Genomic DNA, 22,936 nt, shown 5'->3' with positions numbered 1-22,936 from the left:
TTTTTGGTGGTGGAACATCCAGCACAACGCTGCAAGTGCTCCTGTCAGAATCAAGCGTCTGCACTTAATGCAGGCTGTGATTTCTTGTGTGCTATGATAAAAATAATAAGTATCGTTATAACAAGAGCAGCGATTTAGCCAAAACTAAAAGTTAATTGATTTGGAATAAGCAGCCAAGTTAGCCTCCTTGAAAGCTTCGGAAAGAGTTGGGTGGGCATGGCACACACGAGCAACGTCTTCTGCGGAAGCGCCGTATTCCAAAGCAAGGCCTGCCTCAGCAATCATCTCACCGGCATTAGGACCAATGATGTGAGCGCCCAAGATCCTCTCGGTCTCAGCGTCAATCAAAATCTTGACAAAGCCGTCAGAGTCTTGGTTGGTCTTAGCTCTGGAGTTAGCCATGAATGGGAACTTACCAATCTTATAAGAGATGCCAGCTTCCTTCAACTGTTCCTCAGTCTTTCCGACCCAAGCGACCTCTGGATGGGTATACATAACGGATGGAATGTTGGCATAATTAACGTGACCGTGGCCCTCCTTCAAGTACTCCACAGCGGCAATACCTTCTTCTTCAGCCTTGTGAGCCAACATAGGGCCAAAGGTTACGTCACCGATGACCTTGATGTGGGGGAACTTAGTGTTGAACTGTTCATCAATGACCAGGCGACCTCTCTTGTCAACTTCCAGGCCCAGCTTCTCGGCGTTTAGGCCCTGGATGTAAGGCCTTCTACCAATCGCAACCAGAAGAACATCTGCCTCCAAGGACTCTTTCTTCCCGCTCTTGACATTTTCAACCTCGATGTTCACGACATCGCCGTTCCGCTCAGCAGAGAGAACCTTGGTTCCCAGCTTGAAGTCGAAGCCCTGCTTCTTCAAAAACTTCTGAGTGGCGGATGCAACTTCGTCGTCCATAGTGGCACCAATCTTAGGCAAGAATTCAACCACGCTGACCTTGGAGCCCAGTCTGGAGTAAACAGAGCCCATCTCCAGCCCGATGATACCACCACCGATAATCGCCAGTCTCTTGGGGACCTCTTTGAGGGATAGAGCACCGGTTGAAGAAACGATTCTCTCTTCATCGATCTTGATCCCTGGGAACGGCGTCACCTCAGAACCTGTAGCCACGATGATGTTCTTGGCCTCCAAAATTGTCTCTTCGGTGACGCTGCCCTCGACGCCCTCTACTGGAGAGACTTTGATGTTGTTTTCGTCTTCGAAGGAGCCGTGGCCCTTGTAGTACGTGACGCCGTTTTTCTTGAACAGCATCTCAATACCACCCGTCAACTGCTTGACGGAGGTATCCTTGGCTTTCTGCAGCTGGGCGACGTTAACGGAGACGTCTCCGCTGATGTCGATACCCCTCTGTTTAGCCTCGTGTTTCATTTGATGGTACAAATGGGAGTTGTTCAGCAACGCCTTGGAAGGGATGCACCCAACGTTTAAACAGGTACCACCGGCTCTGCCACGCTTCTCCACGCAAGCCGTGTCGAAGCCAAGCTGTGCGGCCTTGATGGCAGCCACGTAGCCACCGGGGCCGGAGCCAACCACCACGAGATCATGCTTCTTCTTCTCCGCAAGCATGCGCGAAGTGCCGCTTAAAAAACGGCGCGAAGCACCCGCTTGTAGTCTCATTCTCAACATCTTCTTCTTCTATTTCAACAAATCACGCAAGTACCGATAAATATACAAGCTCTGCGCGTGCGAATGGTACTACCGCAAACTGGAATATGTTGTTCTAACTTACAAGTATTGCCCCTTCTCAGAAATCTATCTAATATTTTCAATTGGCTGACCTATCGCATTATATATTAATTTTTGTAATCTTAGTACAAAGAGATGTGTAAAAAGATCGAGTTCCGATAGCGGTATTAGCAGGCCAAAGGCCTGCCTGTTCCTGCTTAGTGGCCAGGTTCTGGCGCATGTGTATTGTATCCCAGTGCGCTTTGTAGCCCAGTCCCATTTCTTACCTTTTTCCCCGCATTATTGTTGTCGAAGTGAGATCTACAGGAAGCGGGAAGTCGGGTCCGAGAAGGAAAATGAAAAGAATGTATTTGAGCCAGCTGTAAGAGGAAGGACAGGTACGAGCATTAGTCTGGCTTGGCGAAAAGAAGTCGCCAGACGTTGAGCCACCGCTAATGTTGAAGCACAGAGTCCATGTTTCAGGGTCCCTGGCGCGTATATAGTGATTGGAATTGGCGAGCGTATATAAGACTCCTTCTCTTGGATGAGTCACTGCTATATGATCGGAGGCATTTCCACGGGACTTAGAATGGGTTAAATAACTAGAGGTGCTTTCGCCCCTCAATCAAGGTGTTTCCGTTCAATGTTTACGGGGGAAAGCTCAGAGTTATTTCTAAAGGGCGGACCGATGGTTTCAAGTCTCAGAGCTCAAAGCACTGATGTGGACGCGGGGCCCGCAAGTTGTAATGAACTGTCCTTAAGACTGAACGTTTCTGGTGAAATTATGTCATCATTGACGAACATGGGTAGGTTCTGGTAATTAAAGTTCTTGATCAGTAGTTGAGCTGCTTGAGACGAGCTTGCCCCAAGACCACTACAGCTTCGCAGTTTCGCTTTCATTATGGTATCGACTCCAGAACTCAAAAAAGTATGTTACGCTCTTCGCATCTCCCCGGTACCAACTCTGTTTTACTAACTATCTTTGCAGTACATGGACAAAAAAGTGTATATTCAGCTGAACGGGTCGCGCAAGCTCGTTGGCGTCCTGCGGGGATTCGACATTTTCCTGAACGTTGTACTCGACGATGCAGTCGAAGTGCGCAAGGACGGGACTAAGTTTGCGATGGGGTCGCAGTCCGTCGTGCGCGGGAACTCCATCGTTTCCCTCGAAGCGCTCGAGACGTTTGCTTGAGGTTCCACTCTCCCATACTCCTACTTTTTGTAATTATGTACACTAGAAAAAGCTGCATTTCTCAGGACCGACGGTCCATCTCTACGCCCTTTATGCTGTAACCACACTTTTGGTAGAAGCCCACATTCTTTTCGTCACAATCGAGAATCACTTTGTAGCAGCCGCGGGAAAGCGCAAGCTCCGTCAAATGCTCTATCAATAGCTGGCCTAGTTTCTTGCCCTGCTGATCCTTTGCTACCGCGATATCCTCGATGTGGCCTACAAGCCCGCAGTCGTGTAGTATCTTCCTCTCAATGAAGACAGTTCCTGTGGCAACAACTTTCCCAGAGCCATCAGTGATAACATGTGGGTTGTAGGCTTTGATGGGCTCTCCCTTAGATTTCACGGTAACCTCATTCCAGTAGGCGACTGTTTCCTCGAACTGTTCCTTAGTCACGTCGCCAACAACTGTCAAAACCCTTAGTGTTTCGACTATTCCCTCGTAGTCGCTAGGTTTCACCCTTCTTATCGAGTATTCATTTGGCAATACAGGCATCGTTGAGCTGTTGGTTCGCTTAGGGCGTTGAGGGCTCAGCTTGTTTTAACCCGCAAAACACCATATTCGCTGTCACATGTGAGGAATGGTATGCATGTTACACGAATCTTGAGAGGAATTGAAGGTTTGCGTCTTCTCCTAGGTCGAATTTCCGTAGTACATGAATCTATCTAATGTCTAAAGAGTATTTTGTCCTATTGCTTAACCTCTTTTGCCTGTCCGGATTGCGCTTGAAGGGTCTGTAGAAGCGTCGGAAGGTGAGCGTGAATTGATCTCAGCTCGTCATGAACGCTCTCGCGAGAACCGAAGAACTTATGAGACTGTTCTTTCAGCACAATCTCCCAAATCTTGTCGAACACTTCGTCTATTTCACCGTAGTATGAAGTTAGTACCAAGGTATCAACGAGTCTCACTACCATGTCTGCTGGACCGCGGTTCAAATAATGGCAGAGTACTGTGGCCAATAAAGGCCATACGAATTCTCGAACTGGGTCAAGCCCCAGCGTAATGGTTATATGGTAGTACAATGATTCGAACTCGAGCTCGAAAACTTGGTAGAAGTTGAAGGCGGGAGGAGCACCATTCTTCAGCCACTTCGATCGAGCATAGAGATTGCAAAAGATCTCGTCGCCCCTATCCTCGACTGCATCCTCAATTGCAGACCGAATGTCGGCCAGCAGTGGGGCTGAGGGAGGTGCCTCCAAGTTTTTGATTAGGCACAAGTCATAAACCCTCTGTCTGTGTTGCCAGGGCAGTCCGTCTAGCACCAGGCCACGGCGCCGAACTTCTAGTAAAATGTCCTTGTTTTTCTTTTGCCCAATCTCTGCCCACTGTTTTTGCGCGTGTGCTTCCCTGCGTAAAAGCTTTCTATTAGTGTACTTGAGAACCCTCGCATCCCGATGTTCCAGTCGCTCAGCATGCCGAACAAGCTCTTCGATGGCATTTTCATGCAGTACCTTTTCTTTCGATAGTTTCGGTGGTAGAGAGGAGGGCCGAGAGCAGGTCCTGTAATTCTTGTTGTTCGCTGCCGACGTCTCCGAGACGGCCTTCAGGAGCGAGACATTGTTCTCGTGGTCCGTAATGCGCTTCTTGTTTTGTAATATCATTGAGTCGAGAGAATAGTTGCGAAACATCAGGTTCTGAAGCTCTCCATTTGCCGTAGAACCCAGATCGTCCTGCGATCCGTACTCCGAACCAGCCCCGCATGGTTGAGAGAAAATCGACGAGGACCTTTCCGAGCTGCTCACAGTCTTCTTAGGAGGCTTTTTGAAGTCAAGCACCGGAACTGAGAAGTCCAGAAGAGCCGGTTCGTCCACAGAAAGGGTCAGGTCGTCCACCGTATAAGACTTCCACAAGTCTTTTCGCGTAATTTTGTGACGGGCGCGGTACAGCCGCTGCGAAGGTGCCACGTATCTTGGGCCGTCCATGAGCCTTGTTCCTCCGTTAACCTGCCAAGCACAGAAGAGTGTGCTCGAGCGTGTCGGGTTGAGAACTCCACGGTTTTGTTGATGATGATGGACAAAATATATACTGAATTTGTCTTAATTACTTGTACATAGCATGCATGGGCGAAAAATACGAGCTGAACACCGGAAAAAGGCTGAGCACGGCTGACCGCCAAGAAACGCGGTTCCGGCCCGTGGCAGTCGCCAGACGGGGTTGACCTTCTGCTCGAGGCAAACTATTTTGTATAATTTTATCATGGTACGTTGGCGAAGAGCTGCTCATTCGACCACGGCACGCCGGTGAAAAGTTACCGGGGAAGGCCTTAAGCGAGGCACAACCTCAGGGGTATGAGTACGTAGGGCACGTAAATAGCCATGAGCTTGATTTTGTCCTGCACGTTCATGGGCAAGAACTCGCCGCTTGGGTAATATCCTCTTGTCCAAACGGTCCACAGACAGATGAGAGTGGTGACGGAAGCATTCCAGCCGTAGACCCTGAGCCACTTCGAAAGCGACTTTTCGCAATCGCGAATGGCCATCTTGTCGGCCTTGGTCTGACTTTCCTTTAGGGACCACAGCTGCCTGAACTTGCCAGCGAACCAAAAGAAGCCGGGTAGTTGGCCCACACACTCGATTAGCACGAAGTACCAGAGCCAATCTGGTTTTTCGAATAGCAGGAAGTCATTGTTTTGTGCGATGTGCCATTCTACCAGCGGCTGCGTGAATTGGAACTTTGCCGGAAGAATCACCGACGAGTCTATCAGTATCGTTGTGAAGATGTGTATAATGAAGTAGTAGTAGTAGAACTTCTGCAAGCCATTGGAGAGCATTTTGCGGACGTTCGTGAGTTTGAGCTGTCGTTCCTCTGCACAAATGTGCCTTAGATTTTAATGTATTTGAAGGAATCGTTTAATTTTACTGTAGAGAATACAAACACGGATCACGCACCCGCACAATGGCGTGGAGCGCGCGGCTTTTGGAACCTGGCAGAATGTCAGCGGTCTTGAGCACTTGTCCCCGCTATTTACAGAGTAAGGAGGAGTACATGCCCTGGTGTAGTTATTTACAGGAAATTTCGTCTTTATCTAGAGGTGTTATTATTGTTGTTGCGTGAAGCGATCCTGCACATCACTTCTTATCGCCCTTGATCTTCTTGAAGGTGTTCGAAATAAAGTTTTCGAGTTTGCCAAGGGCGCCGGGTGCATCAGGGTTGTCAGTGTGCGAAGACTGCTGCGGCTGCGACGACAGAACCGATCTCCTGGCGAGGGTATCGCCGGTTACATCGGCAAGCGCCTCCCAGAGACACCGTTCGGCTTGCGACTGGGGTTTCTTGATGGAGATCTTGTACTGGACCTTCATGTCTCCACGAGAGCCGAAGGCGCCCCTGGGCACACCCTTTTGGGAGATCGACACGACGTCGTTGTGCTGTGTCCCCGGCGCGACCTTGAGCCTGACCTGCTCGCCGTCCACGGTGGGGACCGTGACGATGCCGCCCAGGGCCGCAGTGGTGATGGGGATGTCCTGAGTGAGCCAGATGTCGTATTTGTTCTTGATTTGGAAGCGCGGGTCCTTGTCGACGCGGATGCGCAGCAGCACGTCGCCTCTCGAGAGACGCACGGTGTCCTTCATGGCTGGATCCACGGCGATGTTAGGGTACGAGCCCTGGCCCGAGATGCGGATCACGTCGCCGTCCTGTAGGCCGTGGGGCAGGTCGACCTTGATCGCGTGGTCCTTGTTCAGGCTGGCGCCCTCGCCGTGGCAGGTGGCGCAGGTGTCAGAGTCGCGCACGACAGAGCCCTCGCCGCCGCACTGGTTGCAGGTGGAGGCCATCTGGAAGCCGGCGCGAATGTGCACGCGGGTGCCCGTGCCGGAGCAGCCGGGGCAGGTGGTCCTGGAGGCGCCGGGCTTGAGGCCGGAGCCGTCGCAGGTGCCGCAGGGGTCGTAGGCGCTGAACTTGAGGTTCACGTTCTTGGTGCCGAACACGGAGTCCTTGAAGGAGATGCGATGCGTGAGCTCGATGGGGCTGCCTTGGTACTCGCGGAACATGGAGCCGCGGGAGCGCGCGCCGGCGCCGCCGGCGCCCGCGCCGCCGCCGAACGCCGCGCCGAAGAGGTCTTCGAAGTTGATGCCGCCGAAGCCCGCGCCTCCGAAGCCGCCAAAGCCGCCGAAGCCCTCAGCACCGGCGCCGCCAGCGCCGCCGCCGGGCGCGCCGGCACCGCCCTGCGAGAAGGCCGCGGGCCCGAACTGGTCCCACTGCTGGCGCTTGGAGTCATCCGAGAGGATTTCGTAGGCGTTTTGCAGGTCGTGGAACTTTTTCTGGGCGTCCTCGGCCTTGTTGATGTCGGGGTGGTACTTCTTGGCGAGCTTGTAGTAGGCTTTTTTGATCTCGGACCCGCTAGCGGACTTGCTGACACCCAGGGTCGCGTAGGGATCCTTGAGCTCGTCGAGCAGGCGCGTGGACGCGTGGAAAAGCCTGGCGCTGGGGCCGGTGGCGAGCCGGGGCGCGAGCGCCCGGGGGTTGCTCAGACGCAGTAGTGTGCGACGGTACATGTGTGGGAAAGTTGCGTGTGGTGGGGGTGGAATTGAGCTGCGGTGGTCGGTGGTGGTGGGGAGGTGAAGTCGGGTTGCGTTGCGCGGGGCGCGAGATGAGCAATGCGTTCGATTTTTAGCGCAGCGGACGAGGAGCAGAGGAAGGAAGCTCGTGGAATTTCGGGAAGCGACGAGAGCGCGGGCATGTGACTGGTACTCAGGTCACATGACACGTGGTATCATACTTCACGGATCACGCGACTGTAAACTCACGTGACCAAATGACTCGCGCTTTGACTCGCGCCGTGACCCGGGCCGTGACCCGCCCCGCCGCCGTTCGACCCCCTCGCGCCGCACTCACCCGCTCCACCCACACCCCATTCCCGGCTCCGGCTCCGCCGCCGCCGCCGCCCGCCCGCCAAGAGCAATCCCTTCCCCTGCGCCGCAAGTGCTGACGCGCGGGTCCCGATGCGCTGTCGTGTCCTCGCCCCTGTTCCGTTGCCCACGGCAACCGCCTCTCCGCAATCCGCAGACGGGGCCGCGCGGCCGTGCGTCACCATCCACCAGAGCAATCCTGGAAGCTTTGCTGTGGGTGGTCCCTGTCCGGCGGCGCTGCGTAGAACGTCCCCTACGGCGCGGATCGAAACGCACCAGAAACGACACCTGTTAGGATTCTTCAGCTTGCTTTGGCTTGCTTCAGCTCGTTTTAGTAGCTTGTTTCGGCTTGCTTCGGCTTGCTTGTGGCAATCTCTACGCGGTATGGACTCGAAACAGGGGCGGATCATGGCGGGCGCGGCCCGGACCGAGAAACGGGCTAGGGCTGGTTTTGCTGGGTTTTGGGGAGGTTGGGGGCGGCTCAACAGGTATAAAAGGGGCGGCAAATGGTGGGGATTCGGTATCTCTCCTAGCAGTTCTTTTGTTCTTTTACTCCCTCATCAGATTTCTACTCCACTAGAATCAAACCCCAACCAACAAACACTTATACATCAACAATGTCCGACTCTTACAGAAAAGACTTTTCCGACAAAGCCGCCGAGAAGGTTAAGCCAGACAGCCAGAAGAGCTACGCCGAGCAGGGCAAGGAGTTCGTCACCGACCAGGCCGACAAGGTCGCCGGTAAGATGCAGCCAGAGCAGGAGAAGGGCGCCTTCCAGGGCGTCAACGACGCTGCCCACAAGGGTAAGAGCGAGGCCACTGGCAAGTCTATGACCGAGCAGGCCGGTGAGTACGTGGACGCCGCCAAGGCCAAGCTGAACGATGCCGCTGAGTACGTCAGCTCGTCCTTGCACGGCGGTGAGAAGAACTAAGCGCGCACGTGGCCTGAGCGCCGCGGTGCTCTGCATGGGACGCGCGCGCCGCGCCCCCTGTTCATGTCTTCTTTCTGATCTTCGTTTATGTTCGATCGCACCTCTTTGACAGCCTCCCCCGCATATTTCTTTGGCTTTTACGCGTTACGAAAATTAAGAGCCGCGGCCTCTGCGTCGCGGCCCTCTGCTAGCTAGCTTTTACGTACTTTTTTCTGCAATGCACGAAATTCCAAAAGGACCCCGAGAGCCAGGCGAACCAGCTGAGCCAACTGAGCCAGTCGAGCCTGGCGCGCTTGGTGAGCACGCCGGGCACGCCCTCCGCGAGCGCGACGCGCTGCGGCTGCGCGTGCGCGCCCTGGAAGAACAGCTCGGCAGTCAGTCGGCCACAGAGCCGCAAGCCCCGAGCCCTGCAGGCCACGCACAAGAACTGCTTCACCTTCTCGCTCGCGATGCCTCCGCGTCCGCACCCGCATCGCTGCCCGCTTCCCACAGGTTCCACGCGCTTCCCCTGCTCGACCCTGGCTCCCGGCTGAGCTGTCTACAAGAGTTCCTGCCGCTCCTCCAGGTGCGCTCGCTGGGGCCACCTGCCACTGTCGTCTCGTTCGGGACACAACTACAACTGACTCTGGAATGGGCCACGCAGTCCGCGCGCGTCACGAGCCTGCGCGTGCTAGAGGTGTCGCCACCGCAGGCCAAGCTTGCCCTGCGCCCTCTAGTTACTCACTGCGAGCGCGCCCTCAACGTATCTTACCTGCTACTGGGATGCTACGAATACTCGCGGCTGCACGCGGCACGCAGCGACCTCTGGCAAGAGATTGCGCGCGCCAGCCGCCGCTGGCTGGTCCAGCAGCGGTCCGAAAGCTGTCTGCGTGTGTCCTCGCTTCCGGCGCCTGCGGCCGCGGCCGCGACCGCGCCCTCGCTTGCAGTGTTCGTGCACTACCGTATCGATTTTGAGAGCGTACCCCTTCCGCAGTCACTGCTCTCCGTGGAGCTCTTTAACGGCCCTTCCACGGTCCCACATGCCAACCACGTCTGCAACGCGCTCATCCAAGAATACGGCCTGCGGCACGGCCTACAAGAGTTCCTCCGCGCCGTGCTCTCGTGACTCTGCCGCCACACTGGGCCATTCAAATCAATAGCGTTTAATAATCCTACTTGAACTCGTATATATCCTCGTTGGCGTCATGCTGGGCTGTTAGCATCGCGCGCTTTGCGCCGCTGATCGTGCGGATGAAGTCCGTCTCGAACCCCAGAAGCCCGTCCTTGAACTTCTTCCGCTTCTTGCCCCGTACACCGATCACCGTGGCCATCGTGACGTCCTCGAACTCGTAAAACATCTTCACCAGTCCGAGCTCCTCGCGCTTGCGCCTCGTCAGTGCCTGCGCCCGCTCCAGCTCCTGCATGAGCGCGTCCTGGGTCCGATGCTGCGCGACCTCCTCGCTCTTGTCGAATTCTATCAGCGCCTCCATCTCGTCTTTTTTCTTCTCATCAAGCGCTTCATTCCGCTGAACCTGTGATGCTGGAGCTGCTGGCCCGGTTTTTCTTTTCTGCTTCTTCTTGGCCGGCGCCTGCAGGGCCTCCGGGTCGTCTGGCTGAGACTGTGATTGCAGCTGAACTTGTAGCTTTGGCTCCTCCTCTGCCAAAAAATCCTCGTCTTCAAGCTTGGAAGTTGTTTCGGGCATATGTTCTTCTTCCATTGAATCGTTCGCCTGCTCCCTTGCGTGCTTGCGAGACTGCCTCTTGGGCGCCAAAGCCCTCGCAGCGGCCTTAGCACCGGGCTTGGGCCCCGGCTTTTGGCCCGTTCTTCTACTCGCCCTTTGGTTCGCCCTTTGCACGGCTCTTGACGGCGTCTTCTCCGTAAACGATTTGTCCTCGTCGATGCTCTCGACATCTTCGGCGGAGCTGTTGTCCAATCTCGTCTGTTCCATTAGCGGCCTATTCGCGTCAGACCTCCTATAACCGTCATGTGCTAGTCTGTTGTTCTTTACTAGAAACTCCCTCCGCTTAGTCTTCTGTGACTCACCGAATTCAACTTCTTCTGGGGTGTCGATGTCTACGTTCTCCGGAGCTGATTCGAGTTTAAATTTTCCGTCAACCTCAAACAATTCCAGCGATTTCTCAATGGCGCTGTCAGTCATGTCCGTTTCCAAGTGTACGTAGACTAGCCAGAGGAGGATTTGCGCGCGCTGCGAGGGGTCATAATCGGGGTTTTCCAAAATGTCGAAAAATGAAAGATCAGACGCACCAGATATGTACTCTTGGATGAACTTTAGGTTAACAAGCGCAACATTGTCGCATAGATGAAACATCAAATTCACAGGGTTCGAATCAAGCCTTTTCCCCGCAACTGGGGCTTCATAATATTCCGTCAACGGCAGGTTTTCGTTCCCCAAAGGCAGATTTTTCAAAATCGACTTAAGCCTTGGGGTGTCTTGCAGTGACTTCGGGTCCCGGGCATCCCGCTGGAGACACGGTATAGAATGAAACGTCCGCAGTTGAGAAGTCATTTCCAAGAAAAAGTTGATCGTCGTGTTCAGACGGCCTGTATTCACCAAAAGCGATAGGGCGCATGTAGAGAATGCCACATTGCGATCGAATAAGAGCTTGTCACGCAGTATCTTGGAGCATTTGGTGGATGAAGCAATCGTCAGAAGATAGTACTCAGAAAACGTGAGCTTCTCGTTTTTTATAAACTTACGCGCCACATACGACTCGTCAGTGACATTCAAAGGCTCAGACTCTTCAGTTGGCGCTATCGTGAAGAAATCTTGATACCTGTTGGTGAAAAGGGCCCTCCTGTCGGAGCAGAGTTCATGTAAAAACTCAAACTGAATGTCTTTGCGCGTGAAAAACTCTCCATCTGGCTTTTTCAAGTGGCGCATATACTTACTAGGCTCTTTCGTCCTCCGTTTGTGTGGCCCGCTCTCGTTCATAGGAGTTGCGTTGTCGTCACTTTGTGTTGAATCTCCGTCTTCTTCCTCGGGGTATGGGGCCTCCGCCCCAGCAAGCTTCTCATTTGGAGGTACATCCTCCTGCTCAGATTTGTTTTGAAAAACATCATGGATGGGATCGTAGACCCGATTGCCCATTTTAACCGTTGGCAGTTGAATATAAAGATCGTATAGCTGGGCTACCTGCGCTGAAGTTTGGCTCTATATTATTTAACTTTATATGCTCACTTGCAACGGTGGTGATGATTCGAGATCATAACCAATACTCGTTTTAAAATATTGGGATGCTGGGCCTTGAAATGTACTGCTGGCTCGGTTTACCGGGAGGCCATATCTTAGACGCTGTACTTAACAGACACAAAGAGGACAGCGCGTCGTATATGTTAGTGATGCTACGCTAGAAATCACCACCTCCAAAATCTCCGCCACCAAAGTCACCACCTCCAAAATCTCCGCCGCCATAGTCACCTCCACCATTATCATCATAGTAGTTATTCTCGACGATTGTTTCGTGTGGTGAAAGGGCTGAGCCCAGAAGGGAACCAGCTAAAAGACCACCACCCACACCAAGCAAACCACCAGTCATAGCACCTCCGAACTTCTTGCGGCCTTGCTGCTGCTGGGGATACTGCTGTTGAGGATATGCCTGTGGATAGTAAGGTTGTTGAGGGTAAGCCTGGGGGTAGTAACCTTGCTGAGGGTAGCCCTGCTGAGGGTAGCCTTGCTGCGGATAGGCTTGCTGACCATATCCCTGCTGCGGATAGGCCTGTTGTGAATATGGCTGTTGCGGGTAAGCTTGCTGTGGGTATCCGCTACGCTGTTCCGTGGCTGGGGTTTTCCTATCCCCCTTTACTGCACTTGGCGCACCTGCAGGCCTCTGTTCTTGATAAGGGGGCGGTGACTCCGCGTTCCAAGTTGTGCCTTTAGGCTCTTCCCATTGCGATTTCCCATTGGATAGGTCGACGAAGAAGTATGTCCGATATTCTTCGTCAAAGACTGCTTTCCAACCATTTGGTACTTTTGGTGGATTACTTTTAGAATGCCCCATCTTCAAAGATCAAGTCCTTCTAAAAGCTCAGCGAAATGAAAAGACGTAATCAAAACTGTAACAGCTTGAATCGGAATAAGTGGCTGAGATATTTTATGTAGATATTGCCACCCTGACAGAGTACTTGTTCATATCTCCCTCATCCTAATTAATATTTCTACTAATACCATAATACGACCGGCACGAATCCAATTCCTGATGATTTTTGGAAGAGCATATGACTAGCTATCTCGTAACCTGAGAAAACCGCCTGATAAAACGATGTAAAGGGGTTCGAGAGGGAAGCCGATTACCTTAGCTAAAGCCATTAAACGGTCATCCCATGAGAGCGGATGAGAATTTTCCGAGAGTACATCTCCATTACGAGGGTTTTAGTAAAACATTAACAATGGAGTCCTCAGTTGCGAAGGTTCAGATACCCAAAGCCCAACACAATGTTTTAACGAGGCTCACTTTAGTTCGGGCTGAATGGCTCTCAGATTGAGCAGTTAATTTTGGCTGAAACCGGTTTAGGGTTCATCCTTGAAAAAAGAATCCTAACCTTTTATGGCGAAGTTCTTGAAGCTCGTTTATAAGATAAACATTAGTCTAGGTGCTGCTATCACATGTGAGCCGATCCGGTCCTGCTCTTTCAGCTACTTGACGTTAGGCTTTCGACAATGCCATTATACCAAGATGCTGCTTTAGAGCTTGAAGAGCGGTCTAAAGCTCCGAAGAAGGGCAAACTCGAGCTGCGTTTTTCCTTTGAACATGCCAGATCCTACGTAACCTATGGAGGTTTGGTACATGGTCATTGCTTTTACGTTGCTGTGGAGGGATAATACTAGTCGAACATACCGTCAATTGTGTTGAAATAGACGCGGCGATTGTGTTCTCTTCTATTAACATTTAGTCCTTTATCAGAGCTTGGCTTTGCTCCGTTGGCATTTCAAACCTCTATAAATGCGTAAGCAGTGTTCTGCTACACCAAGTGAGGTTTCGTAGCCCATACCGCCAAGGCCGTAAGCATGAATAACGGGACCAGGCGAAGCGCTTTCCAGCTCCACACGGCTTCCTCCATTTCGCGCAGGCCTGAAGCCAACATTCACGCGTGCTACGGAGAATTCAGATTCACACAGTAACTCGGGATAAAGCGCCCTGGCTCTTTCCATTATGGCATGAGAATCCATGTCACGTGGCGTAACACAGTTGTCGCCCGGCTGCTTGGTACCGCCTAAAATATACTGAGCAGGCTTGCCTCCAACTGGAGGCCTCTTTATCACAAATGTCCAATTGCCGTCACGACCCTGATGGGTTACTGTTGCCGCCGCGAATTTGGTTTTATGAGGAACATCCAAAAGTAAAGTTTGACCTCTTATTGCGAAGCATGAAGGGTCATAGCTACCATCCAATTGGAGCCCAAGTCCTGTGCAGTTAAAAATTACATCGCAGCTGGGAACAACCTCATAAACTTGTGCCAAAGAGCGAAGAGTCATTCTCTTGAAACACAGTTCTACCCCTTTGGCTTTGCAGAGCGCTGTCACCTGTCTTTGGAGGAACCCGAGATACTCCGGAGCATTGAGACAGTAAGTGGTGTATTCAAATCCCGACTTGACATTGGGAGGCAGCTCCCCTTTCGGGATCTCTCGAAAGTTTTCGAGACTATCTTTATTATAGCCTGGACTCATGCCATCATATTCACTGGGAGGTTGCTCCAAGTAATCTGCTCCCTTCATGAACTCGATCGTAGACTCCGGATGTTCTGCCGCTATTGTTTTCATGCGCTTGTAAGTCACTCTCGTATACCCAGATTCCCTTCTATCTGCACCGAAGCTTTCAGGACGATGAGGGAATGGTCTGAAGTGTGCGCCAGCCCATGGCGATGTAAATTCATGACTTATCGGCTCTTCTCCGGGAAAGTGTTGAGCGATGATGTGAATTCTTGCCGGCTGTAAGCCCGGTGACTGAAGGAGCTCGAACGCGACGCTGAGGCCGATTACACCGCTACCGGCAATAACCAAGTCTGCCATCTTAGAGCCTGCTACTACCTCTGTTGAGATACCCGGAAGCATTTGCGCACTTTTCGTTGATAAGCTGCGCACCGGAGACTATTGTCCGGCCCCTGTCGAACGTATCACTATCGACGGATAATTAAAATAACCGCTCGTCAAAACACAACAAATATGGTTGCTGCGATGACCTCATTGAGTACTTTGAATGGAGTCTTTCAATATGAAATAAAAAAACAAGCCTATGGTTACATTCGATGTAGAATCAAGCTTTTGAGGAAACGGCGTCGACCATAATAGGAAAATCTATAACACTAAGCTTCTCTGTTATTTCGAGAACAAAAGCAGGGGCCATTTGTAGTTTATGCGTGATTCCTGGAAAATGAACAGCGTAATAATTTCCCCCAATGAGTCTCTCAGTAATTCATCATATTCGCGCCATGGAGCAAGGTGGTACATCGGGAAACGCCGAATAAGTAGCCTGACACACAGGTCTCGAAAGATTCGCCAAATGAAATAATCGGCGTAGTTCTGAATACATTGCATCGTAGCGAGCTGCTTTGAAATACCAAGTGGACTTCTCAGATTTCCTCTTCACGCGCTAACACTCTAGTATTCGAGCAACCAGTAATAAAATTGGAGCGAGAGGTCAAAACCCGATGCAGACTTCCCGTTGATAGTCTCGTTAGCAGCGAAACTTATACCATAATACAACCGTAAGCTCTCACAGTGTGAATCGTGAACTTTGGATTTTGACGCTTGCTATTTTTCTGAGCTTAGAAAATCTCTCCAGGAAGAATCACACAAGCTTAAACAACTTGGAACGTGCAGGGGACGAAGTAGACAAAAAGCGTTGGCTGTTGTATCCTAGCAGCGAGGCAAGTGAACAAACAGATAGATGAAATACTTCACGCAGAGACCTGACTCGAATGGCTTTGGAAAGATCAAAATGTTAATACTTCTGCCATGTTTGATTTCCTGCTGAGCCGATGACATAATAGCAAATGACAGGTGCGTTAGTTTTTAAGAGAATGGATCTAGTTGTAAATTTCTCTTTCTCTTGGCTTTGTACTTGACGCACCAGGATCCGTCTGTTTCCAATCTATTTGGGGCACGCCCTGATGGATTAATCTATGCACCGTTGCCCCTGTAACTCAAGCCTCAAGTTATATTCTAACACTAGGTCGATTACTATCAAGGAATTCACTCATAGCAACGACTGAAGCATACATGAACAGGCTACTCCTGATGAACTTTAACTTTGTTAATGCTTTTCATATCGTATTAGTTGAAATTATTGATCTTCGTGTAAAGAAATTGTACTGTCTTGTGGGAATATATTCCTTTGAAACTCTCTTTAAGCCTATTTAAAAGAGAAAAAACCGATCCTACAGGTGCTGCGATGACATCAGATTCCACTGAATATCCTCTTATGGGTATTCCGATACCTTTCCGTTACCAAGTCCGGGAGAGTGGCGATAACGTAGTTGAAGAGATGGACTTACTGCTGTGCGATGAACCAGCGAAAAACAGTTCCAAAAGGGCCCGTGAAGGAGAAAATGAGGCCAGCTTTGATAGCAAGCGGCTAAGAGGGAACTGCAAATCTCCTCAGCGCTCCATCATTCCCGGAAACTCAAACTTTGCCGAAGACATTGTCCCCACTTCGACTCAAGAGCCATCCTTCTCCACCAATAGTAGACACAAGAGTACCCCACACAGAAATAACAGCCCTTTGTTACTTGAAGGTACAAAAGAAGGGCTTTGGAATGGAAAGTGCGACCCCCAGTATAACCAGCAGTCGACACAATGTAATAACTGCACGCCGGTCGACGACACCCCCGCGATTGTTGCAAACAACAACTCAGTCACCAACGGCAATGGAACTAATCCCTTAGTTAGTGCACAAAACGAAGAAGGGCTTCCGTTGTCCCCTATAGCATCACCAAGCTGCTCGTCGTCTGGGGCGCCATGTTCGCCCAGGGACGCTATTTCTCAACAAGACTATTTGGACCTAGTAGCGTCTACCGCACACTCTAGACTGTCACCTTCAGCTTATCAAAACCTCGTTTTTCAGCTTGTCAGCAAGCTCACAAGAAGTGAGCTTTCAGACTTGGGCACATTAGTTAAAGACAACTTGAAGCGAGACCTCATAAGCTCACTCCCGCTTGAAGTTTCGATGAATATTTTAACGAACTTGGGTTTTGAAGATATATCAAGATGCTTGTCGGTAAACAGGACGTGGAACAGCCTTATAAACAACACCTCTTACCTATGGAGGAAGCTGATGGTAACCGAGGGTTTCATATCACAGGAGGAGTTCAAAAAGTATTCTAATGAGACACCAGAAAAGTCAAATGATGAGTCCCAAGATGGGGACCTCTTTCGTGTACACTTTCTGAAAAACCAGTCATATTTGAAAAATTGGTACAATGGGCGTTTTAAACCGCACAGAACAACACTTAGAGGACACACCATGAAGATAGTAACCTGTTTACAGTTTGAGGATGACTACGTGATTACTGGAGCTGATGATAAAATGATACGGGTTTACGACGTCAAAAGCGGGCGCTTTCTTGCCCAACTTAGTGGCCATGATGGCGGTGTATGGGCCTTGAAATATGGCCAGGATGGGATACTTGTTAGCGGGTCAACTGACAGAAGCGTGCGAGTTTGGAACATCAAAACAGGCAAGTGCACTCATGTTTTCAAAGGGCACACGTCAACTGTTAGATGCCTGGATATCGTTGAGCACAACGGCGGGAAATTCATAATAACTGGTTCTAGAGATCACACACTACATGTTTGGAGGCTTCCAAATTGCCATTCCGAAAATTATGATCCTGAGGTCTGCGAAATCTTCAACACCACAGATACGAACCCGTACTTTGTGGGGGTACTTCGGGGCCACATGGCAGCTGTGCGGACGGTGTCTGGGCATGGGAATATCGTAATAAGTGGTTCGTACGACTTCAACTTAATGGTCTGGGATATCGCTAAAATGAAATGCCTGTATGTCCTAACGGGCCACACTGACCGTATTTACTCCACCATCTACGATTACACAAGGAATCGGTGCATATCCGCAGGAATGGACTCCACCATTAAGGTTTGGGACTTGCAAAATATTCAAAAAAATGGGCACTGCACAACGATCAACTCCACCAGCAATCCCTGCACCAAGGTAACAGGCTCTGTTTTGACGCTTCAAGGCCACACAGCTCTAGTTGGGCTTTTGGGGCTATCAGACAAATTTTTAGTGAGCGCTGCGGCCGACGGTACTTTACGTGGTTGGGATTCAGATAACTACTCCCGACAATTCGCTTACCACCACAAAGACCTCAGTGCAATCACGACATTCTACGTCAACGACAATATTCTCGTAAGCGGCTCAGAGGGACAATTCAATGTCTACAACCTTAGAAGCGGAAAATTGATTCACTCAGACTTACTGAGCGATGCAGATCAGATTTGGTCCGTTAAATTCGACAATAGAAGGCTTGTAGCTGCTGTTGAGAGGGACGGGCGCAGCTTTGTTGAGTTTCTCGACTTTGGGAAGCCGGAGCAGGAGGCAAATGTTGAAAATCTACCCTATTCTTCAGAAGATAGAGAAGATGCCGAGTATGCTACTCTCGGAAGCCGCGCTACTCGGTTGTATGACCCGTAGTTAGCGAACCATTGCCCAGATTACATACTTCAGTGTTCACGTGATAGAACATCAATTTGATTTTTCTGGGTGCGCACCTCATTGCTGCAGCCGAATTTCGATCAATTTTAAAAGAGAAAGAGTAGCCACATCGTAGTACCATCAAGCTTTTCAACCAAAAAAACAAGCTTTTTCTGCTAAAGTTCCGAGTTATGGAAAACGATGGCTCTTCTTCTGGGCTCCTGAGAAACAGGAATGTGGCTCGCTCGGGCAAAACTTCTGAAGAAAGAGTCTTCGGCCCCAGGTTCAAGTCCAAGCTGCTGAAGGTCCAAAACCAGCCTGTCTCGACATTGGGTGTCTTCATTAGTGCATGCTCAATTGCATTATCGGCTGTTGCCATGTTTCTTCTAGGCGTGAACATCGTCATTCAGTATCGTACAATCGTGCCAGAGGACAGGGCGGGAATGACACGGAAAGCTAGCTATATCGTACTTAGCGCTGGTGCTATTTACCTCCTGAACAAGTTCAATTTATGGTTCTTTCGGAAAGTTGTATCTTACTTTTCGAGTGGTCCATATGATAGGTTGCCGGCGCAAGAAAGCTTTGAAATGGAGCAGCGCGCCTAGACTGTTTGTACACTAATTTAAATACTTCGTTAACATTACATCGATATTCTGAACTTGTAGCATATTTCAAACCTGCATCTGAGCCTGTTGTGTGGAAGTGCTGTGATCACGCCTTCTCTTGTTTATAGTCAATATATACGAATAGCTGAAACGCGTAAGGATATTGAAAGTTTGATACGCGAACTGAGAACTCCCGCACCATATAATTGACTAGTCAAGGGCAGCACTTATAATCCCAATATTTCTGCTCAATCTGAATTACATTCAAGATGGGCCGGTTACTGGGCATCGAGCTATATAATTTCAAGTCATACAAGGGGAAGGTCAGTATCGGGTTTGGAGAGTCTAATTTTACTAGTGTTATTGGCCCCAATGGATCGGGGAAATCAAACTTGATGGACGCCATATCTTTTGTGTTAGGGATGAAAAGCATTCATTTGCGCTCACATACACTGGCTGATCTTATATACAGAGGAACTTTACAGGACGGTGATGCCGACAGCGGATATTCTGAGACGCATGACAATGAGAATAACCCATCATCGGCATATGTGAAAGCTTTCTACAGCCCAAGTGGACAGGAAAATGATGTTGCGGAGCTAACAAGGACTATCACGTTATCACAAGAAAGCACGTACAAATTAAATGGCGAGACGGTGAGCCATAAAAAATACTGCGATTTTCTGGAGAGTGAGAACATCCTTATCAAGGCACGCAACTTCTTAGTTTTTCAAGGAGATGTTGAGCAAGTTGCTTCACAGAAACCTCGTGAGCTCACAACTCTTTTTGAGCAAGTCTCTGGATCGATTCAATATAAACAAGAGTATGATCGACTAAGAGAAGAATTGGAAAAGGCAAGATCTGCCACTTCTGAGCTGATTCAATCAAGAAAGCGCGCAAACATTGGTCTCAAAAGTTTCAAAGAAGGAGTTAACAAAGACGAGGAGTATCGCAAACATCTCGAGGAACGCAATAAGCTCCAACAACAGCTTATTGTTTGGCAGCTCTTTCATTTACAAGCCAAAAGAGATAGTTTAACAGAGAGCTTAAAATCTTCACAAAGAGAGCTCCAAAGCTTAGACTCCGAGCTTAATAGCGAGGAACAAATAGTGGCTAAAAAAAAGCTATCTTACGCGAAGAAACAGACGCTCGCTGCTAAGCAAAGAACGAGGCTATCAGATAAAACCAAGAAAGTTGATCATCTTACTTCTTCTCTGCTACCCATAAAGAGTTCAAAAGAGAGCATTGATAAAAGACTATCGGCTGCTGTGACAAAAATAGAATCCTTACAAAGGGACATTGACCGGCAGGAGTCATTGGTAAAACAATACGAGCATCAATTGAAGGTTGTGAACAAGGCAAAGACAAACTTTCAAGCTGAAATTGACGAATCTGCTAAATCTAGTGGGGACTTCAAACTCAATGAGGCTAATCTCAAAAGATATGAGGATTTAAAAGAAACATTTCTGAGTTCAGGTGGTTCAGAATTAGAAGACAAACTTCTTTTAGAGAAAAATGAGTCGCAAGAGATTTCTGATGAAATTGAACTGTACTCTAGGCAATTAGATGCCTCAAGGTTGAAAGTGAACGAGGAGCTTGGCGCTGAGAAAGAGGCTTTAGAGAATGAAGTTTCCGAGCTTACCAAAGAACTGAGTGGGAAAACATCTCAGGTATCAGCTGCCGTTAAAAAGTTAAAAGAGCTCCAGTCAAGAGCAGAATACAACAACAACAGAGAGTATGAGGTCAGTTTCAAACTGAAGGAAACTCTCACTAAGCTAGACGACATGAACGCTACTCAAAGGGAGACTGCAAAAGAAAGAAAACTTAGGGAAAACGTATCTATCCTAAGAAGGCTTTTTCCTGGAGTGCGTGGCTTGGTCCACGAGTTATGTCGTCCGAAAAAAGAGAAATATACCGTTGCTGTATCAACAATTCTTGGAAAGAGTTTCGACGCTGTTATTGTGGATCATTTCTCTGTTGCCCAACAATGCGTTTCATTCCTCAAAAAGCAACGCTCTGGTATCTTATCATTCATTCCGCTGGATACTATTGATGTGAATAAAGTTTCCATGATGGCCCTCGATACAAAAGGGTGTACACTTGCTATTGATGCGATCGATTACGAGCGTGACTTGGAGAGGGCAATGCAATATGTTTGCTCGGACTCCATCATTTGCGATTCGTTGGCTATAGCAAAGGATCTCAAGTGGAGACGTAATGTCAGAGCAAAACTTGTGAGTCTGGATGGATCAATCGTGCACAAGGCTGGCCTCATGACTGGAGGAACAACTAAAAGCTCCGGAAATAGGTGGGATAAAGAGGAATACCAGGGCTTAATGTCTTTGAAAGATACCCTGCTAGGTGAAATATCAGAATTATCTTCTGCAAACACAATAGATTCTGAGAGAATAAGGAGTACTGAAAACGAACTCTCCTTTTTAAATTCGGATGTCATGAGCTTGAGAACTCAGCTTAACCAAGTAAAAAGATCGCTAAACGAAAAGGAAACTGAGATTCAGTACCAGCAAGAGCTAATAAAAGGTGAGTTTGAGCCCAAAATTCAATCATTAAAAGAGGCGATGACTGCGCACGCCAAAACGACAGCTAGGTTTGAGGAAGAAAAAGATCGCTTATTAGACTCTGTCTATGCTGACTTCGAAGGAGACATCGGGTTCAAGGTTTCGCAATATGAGAAGCACTCAGGAGAAATGATGAGGAGGCAGTTAGAAGACTTGAGGAAGCTGCAAATGCAGATTGCAGGCATAGAAAAAAAGCTTGAGTTTGAAACCGAGCGCCTGCAATCCACGCAAGAGCGTCAACAAAGAGTACAGGTTGACATTGAAAAAGCGAAAATCAAGCTGGAAGCCTTGAACTCTGACGAGCAAAGAATAACGGATGAAATACAGGGTGTGGAGCTCACCATCAATGAGGAACAGACACGTTTGGATAACCTACAGAACGAAATTAATAAGGATTTAGTAGAGCTCAACTCTTCAGAAGAAACAATTCAGGAAGCTACCGAACACTTGCAGTCCGCCAAGCGCATGCATGAGGCTCTTGCTGAAGATATTGACAAAAATTCTTTAGAAAAAGCCAATGTCCTCAAGAACTGCAAAATGCTCAATATTAAGTTACCTGATGGATCATCCTCGCTTGAAAGAGTACCTCTTGATGGGGTGAGTGACGCAACAATTGAAGCAGCTAATGCAGTCTTTGTGAATTTCACGAGGTTGAATAGAAGGCTCAAGCAGAGCGGCGAAGCTGAAACTGGGAATGAACTCCAAAGGTCTATAGATGAGTTGAATGAGCTCCTCACAGTCCTGCAACCTAATTCAAAAGCGGCTGGGCGGTACGAGGAGGCCAAGGTCAAGTACGAAAGCATTTTCAAGGAAACAGAGAAATGCAAGACGAAAGAAAAGAAAGTCAATGAGCAGTTTGCTAAAATTCGGAGGTTAAGGAAAGATGCGTTTGAAAGCGCTTTTGATCATGTTAGCAATGCTATCGATGATGTATACAGAGAGCTTACTAGGGACCCGCATTCCACCGCTGAGCTGGCAGGTGGGAATGCTTCTCTTACTTTGGAGGATGAAGACGAGCCGTATCTTGCTGGGATAAGGTATCATGCTACACCGCCTACCAAGCGCTTCAAAGACATGGAATTTCTTTCGGGTGGTGAGAAAACTATTGCTGCTCTTGCGCTTCTTTTTGCAATTAACTCTTTCCAACCAAGTCCTTTCTTTGTTCTTGATGAAGTTGACGCTGCATTAGATATTTTGAATGTGGAGAGGATAGCAACCTATATTCGACAAAGGGCGCTTTCGAACTTGCAATTTATTGTTATCTCATTAAAAAACACAATGTTTGAAAAGTCACAGGCCCTAGTTGGAGTCTTTAGGCAGCAACGGGACAACACATCCAGAGCGCTGACACTGAATCTCGAAAATTATGAGGACTGAAACTTTACTTGTTTTGAACAATGTACGACCGATAAA

General features: G+C 49.3%; 14 protein-coding genes across 14 annotated transcripts; 6 read left to right on the top strand and 8 right to left on the bottom strand.

The window, feature by feature from the left end:
* Nucleotides 1-144: 144 nt before the first annotated feature.
* LPD1 (dihydrolipoyl dehydrogenase) lies at nucleotides 145-1,641 on the bottom strand (the record flags this gene model as incomplete). The annotated part of the gene is made up of 1 exon (XM_002551542.1): nucleotides 145-1,641. One exon carries the CDS (start codon nucleotides 1,639-1,641, stop codon nucleotides 145-147), a length of 1,497 nt encoding a protein of 498 aa, XP_002551588.1.
* A 940-nt stretch (nucleotides 1,642-2,581) lies between these two features.
* Nucleotides 2,582-2,872, top strand: SMX2 (mRNA splicing protein SMX2; the record flags this gene model as incomplete). Its single annotated transcript, XM_002551541.1, has 2 exons — nucleotides 2,582-2,608; nucleotides 2,669-2,872. 2 exons carry the CDS (start codon nucleotides 2,582-2,584, stop codon nucleotides 2,870-2,872), a joined length of 231 nt encoding a protein of 76 aa, XP_002551587.1.
* Nucleotides 2,873-2,933: 61 nt separating this feature from the next.
* Nucleotides 2,934-3,407, bottom strand: GNA1 (glucosamine 6-phosphate N-acetyltransferase; the record flags this gene model as incomplete). The annotated part of the gene is made up of 1 exon (XM_002551540.1): nucleotides 2,934-3,407. The coding sequence occupies one exon, from the start codon at nucleotides 3,405-3,407 to the stop codon at nucleotides 2,934-2,936; it is 474 nt and encodes a 157-aa protein (XP_002551586.1).
* A 194-nt stretch (nucleotides 3,408-3,601) lies between these two features.
* MLO50 (Mlo50p) lies at nucleotides 3,602-4,834 on the bottom strand (the record flags this gene model as incomplete). The annotated part of the gene is made up of 1 exon (XM_002551539.1): nucleotides 3,602-4,834. The coding sequence occupies one exon, from the start codon at nucleotides 4,832-4,834 to the stop codon at nucleotides 3,602-3,604; it is 1,233 nt and encodes a 410-aa protein (XP_002551585.1).
* A 341-nt stretch (nucleotides 4,835-5,175) lies between these two features.
* On the bottom strand, nucleotides 5,176-5,682 carry EMA19 (Ema19p; the record flags this gene model as incomplete). The annotated part of the gene is made up of 1 exon (XM_002551538.1): nucleotides 5,176-5,682. One exon carries the CDS (start codon nucleotides 5,680-5,682, stop codon nucleotides 5,176-5,178), a length of 507 nt encoding a protein of 168 aa, XP_002551584.1.
* Nucleotides 5,683-5,980: 298 nt separating this feature from the next.
* Nucleotides 5,981-7,402, bottom strand: MDJ1 (Mdj1p; the record flags this gene model as incomplete). The annotated part of the gene is made up of 1 exon (XM_002551537.1): nucleotides 5,981-7,402. The coding sequence occupies one exon, from the start codon at nucleotides 7,400-7,402 to the stop codon at nucleotides 5,981-5,983; it is 1,422 nt and encodes a 473-aa protein (XP_002551583.1).
* Nucleotides 7,403-8,373: 971 nt separating this feature from the next.
* HSP12 (lipid-binding protein HSP12) lies at nucleotides 8,374-8,688 on the top strand (the record flags this gene model as incomplete). The annotated part of the gene is made up of 1 exon (XM_002551536.1): nucleotides 8,374-8,688. One exon carries the CDS (start codon nucleotides 8,374-8,376, stop codon nucleotides 8,686-8,688), a length of 315 nt encoding a protein of 104 aa, XP_002551582.1.
* A 217-nt stretch (nucleotides 8,689-8,905) lies between these two features.
* KLTH0A02838g (KLTH0A02838p) lies at nucleotides 8,906-9,793 on the top strand (the record flags this gene model as incomplete). Its single annotated transcript, XM_002551535.1, has 1 exon — nucleotides 8,906-9,793. The coding sequence occupies one exon, from the start codon at nucleotides 8,906-8,908 to the stop codon at nucleotides 9,791-9,793; it is 888 nt and encodes a 295-aa protein (XP_002551581.1).
* Nucleotides 9,794-9,839: 46 nt separating this feature from the next.
* IES1 (Ies1p) lies at nucleotides 9,840-11,777 on the bottom strand (the record flags this gene model as incomplete). Its single annotated transcript, XM_002551534.1, has 1 exon — nucleotides 9,840-11,777. One exon carries the CDS (start codon nucleotides 11,775-11,777, stop codon nucleotides 9,840-9,842), a length of 1,938 nt encoding a protein of 645 aa, XP_002551580.1.
* Nucleotides 11,778-12,036: 259 nt separating this feature from the next.
* WWM1 (Wwm1p) lies at nucleotides 12,037-12,687 on the bottom strand (the record flags this gene model as incomplete). Its single annotated transcript, XM_002551533.1, has 1 exon — nucleotides 12,037-12,687. The coding sequence occupies one exon, from the start codon at nucleotides 12,685-12,687 to the stop codon at nucleotides 12,037-12,039; it is 651 nt and encodes a 216-aa protein (XP_002551579.1).
* An 899-nt stretch (nucleotides 12,688-13,586) lies between these two features.
* Nucleotides 13,587-14,738, bottom strand: KLTH0A02772g (FAD-dependent oxidoreductase; the record flags this gene model as incomplete). Its single annotated transcript, XM_002551532.1, has 1 exon — nucleotides 13,587-14,738. The coding sequence occupies one exon, from the start codon at nucleotides 14,736-14,738 to the stop codon at nucleotides 13,587-13,589; it is 1,152 nt and encodes a 383-aa protein (XP_002551578.1).
* A 1,339-nt stretch (nucleotides 14,739-16,077) lies between these two features.
* Nucleotides 16,078-18,339, top strand: CDC4 (SCF ubiquitin ligase complex subunit CDC4; the record flags this gene model as incomplete). The annotated part of the gene is made up of 1 exon (XM_002551531.1): nucleotides 16,078-18,339. One exon carries the CDS (start codon nucleotides 16,078-16,080, stop codon nucleotides 18,337-18,339), a length of 2,262 nt encoding a protein of 753 aa, XP_002551577.1.
* Nucleotides 18,340-18,530: 191 nt separating this feature from the next.
* KLTH0A02728g (KLTH0A02728p) lies at nucleotides 18,531-18,944 on the top strand (the record flags this gene model as incomplete). The annotated part of the gene is made up of 1 exon (XM_002551530.1): nucleotides 18,531-18,944. One exon carries the CDS (start codon nucleotides 18,531-18,533, stop codon nucleotides 18,942-18,944), a length of 414 nt encoding a protein of 137 aa, XP_002551576.1.
* A 269-nt stretch (nucleotides 18,945-19,213) lies between these two features.
* Nucleotides 19,214-22,900, top strand: SMC1 (cohesin subunit SMC1; the record flags this gene model as incomplete). The annotated part of the gene is made up of 1 exon (XM_002551529.1): nucleotides 19,214-22,900. The coding sequence occupies one exon, from the start codon at nucleotides 19,214-19,216 to the stop codon at nucleotides 22,898-22,900; it is 3,687 nt and encodes a 1,228-aa protein (XP_002551575.1).
* Between the last annotated feature and the right edge of the window lie 36 nt (nucleotides 22,901-22,936).

This window comes from Lachancea thermotolerans, assembly GCF_000142805.1.
Source record: "Lachancea thermotolerans CBS 6340 chromosome A complete sequence".
NCBI classification, from domain to species: Eukaryota; Fungi; Ascomycota; class Saccharomycetes; order Saccharomycetales; family Saccharomycetaceae; genus Lachancea; species Lachancea thermotolerans.
Note: the sequence above shows the minus strand (reverse complement) of the source record. Positions and strands in the feature narration are given on the sequence as shown.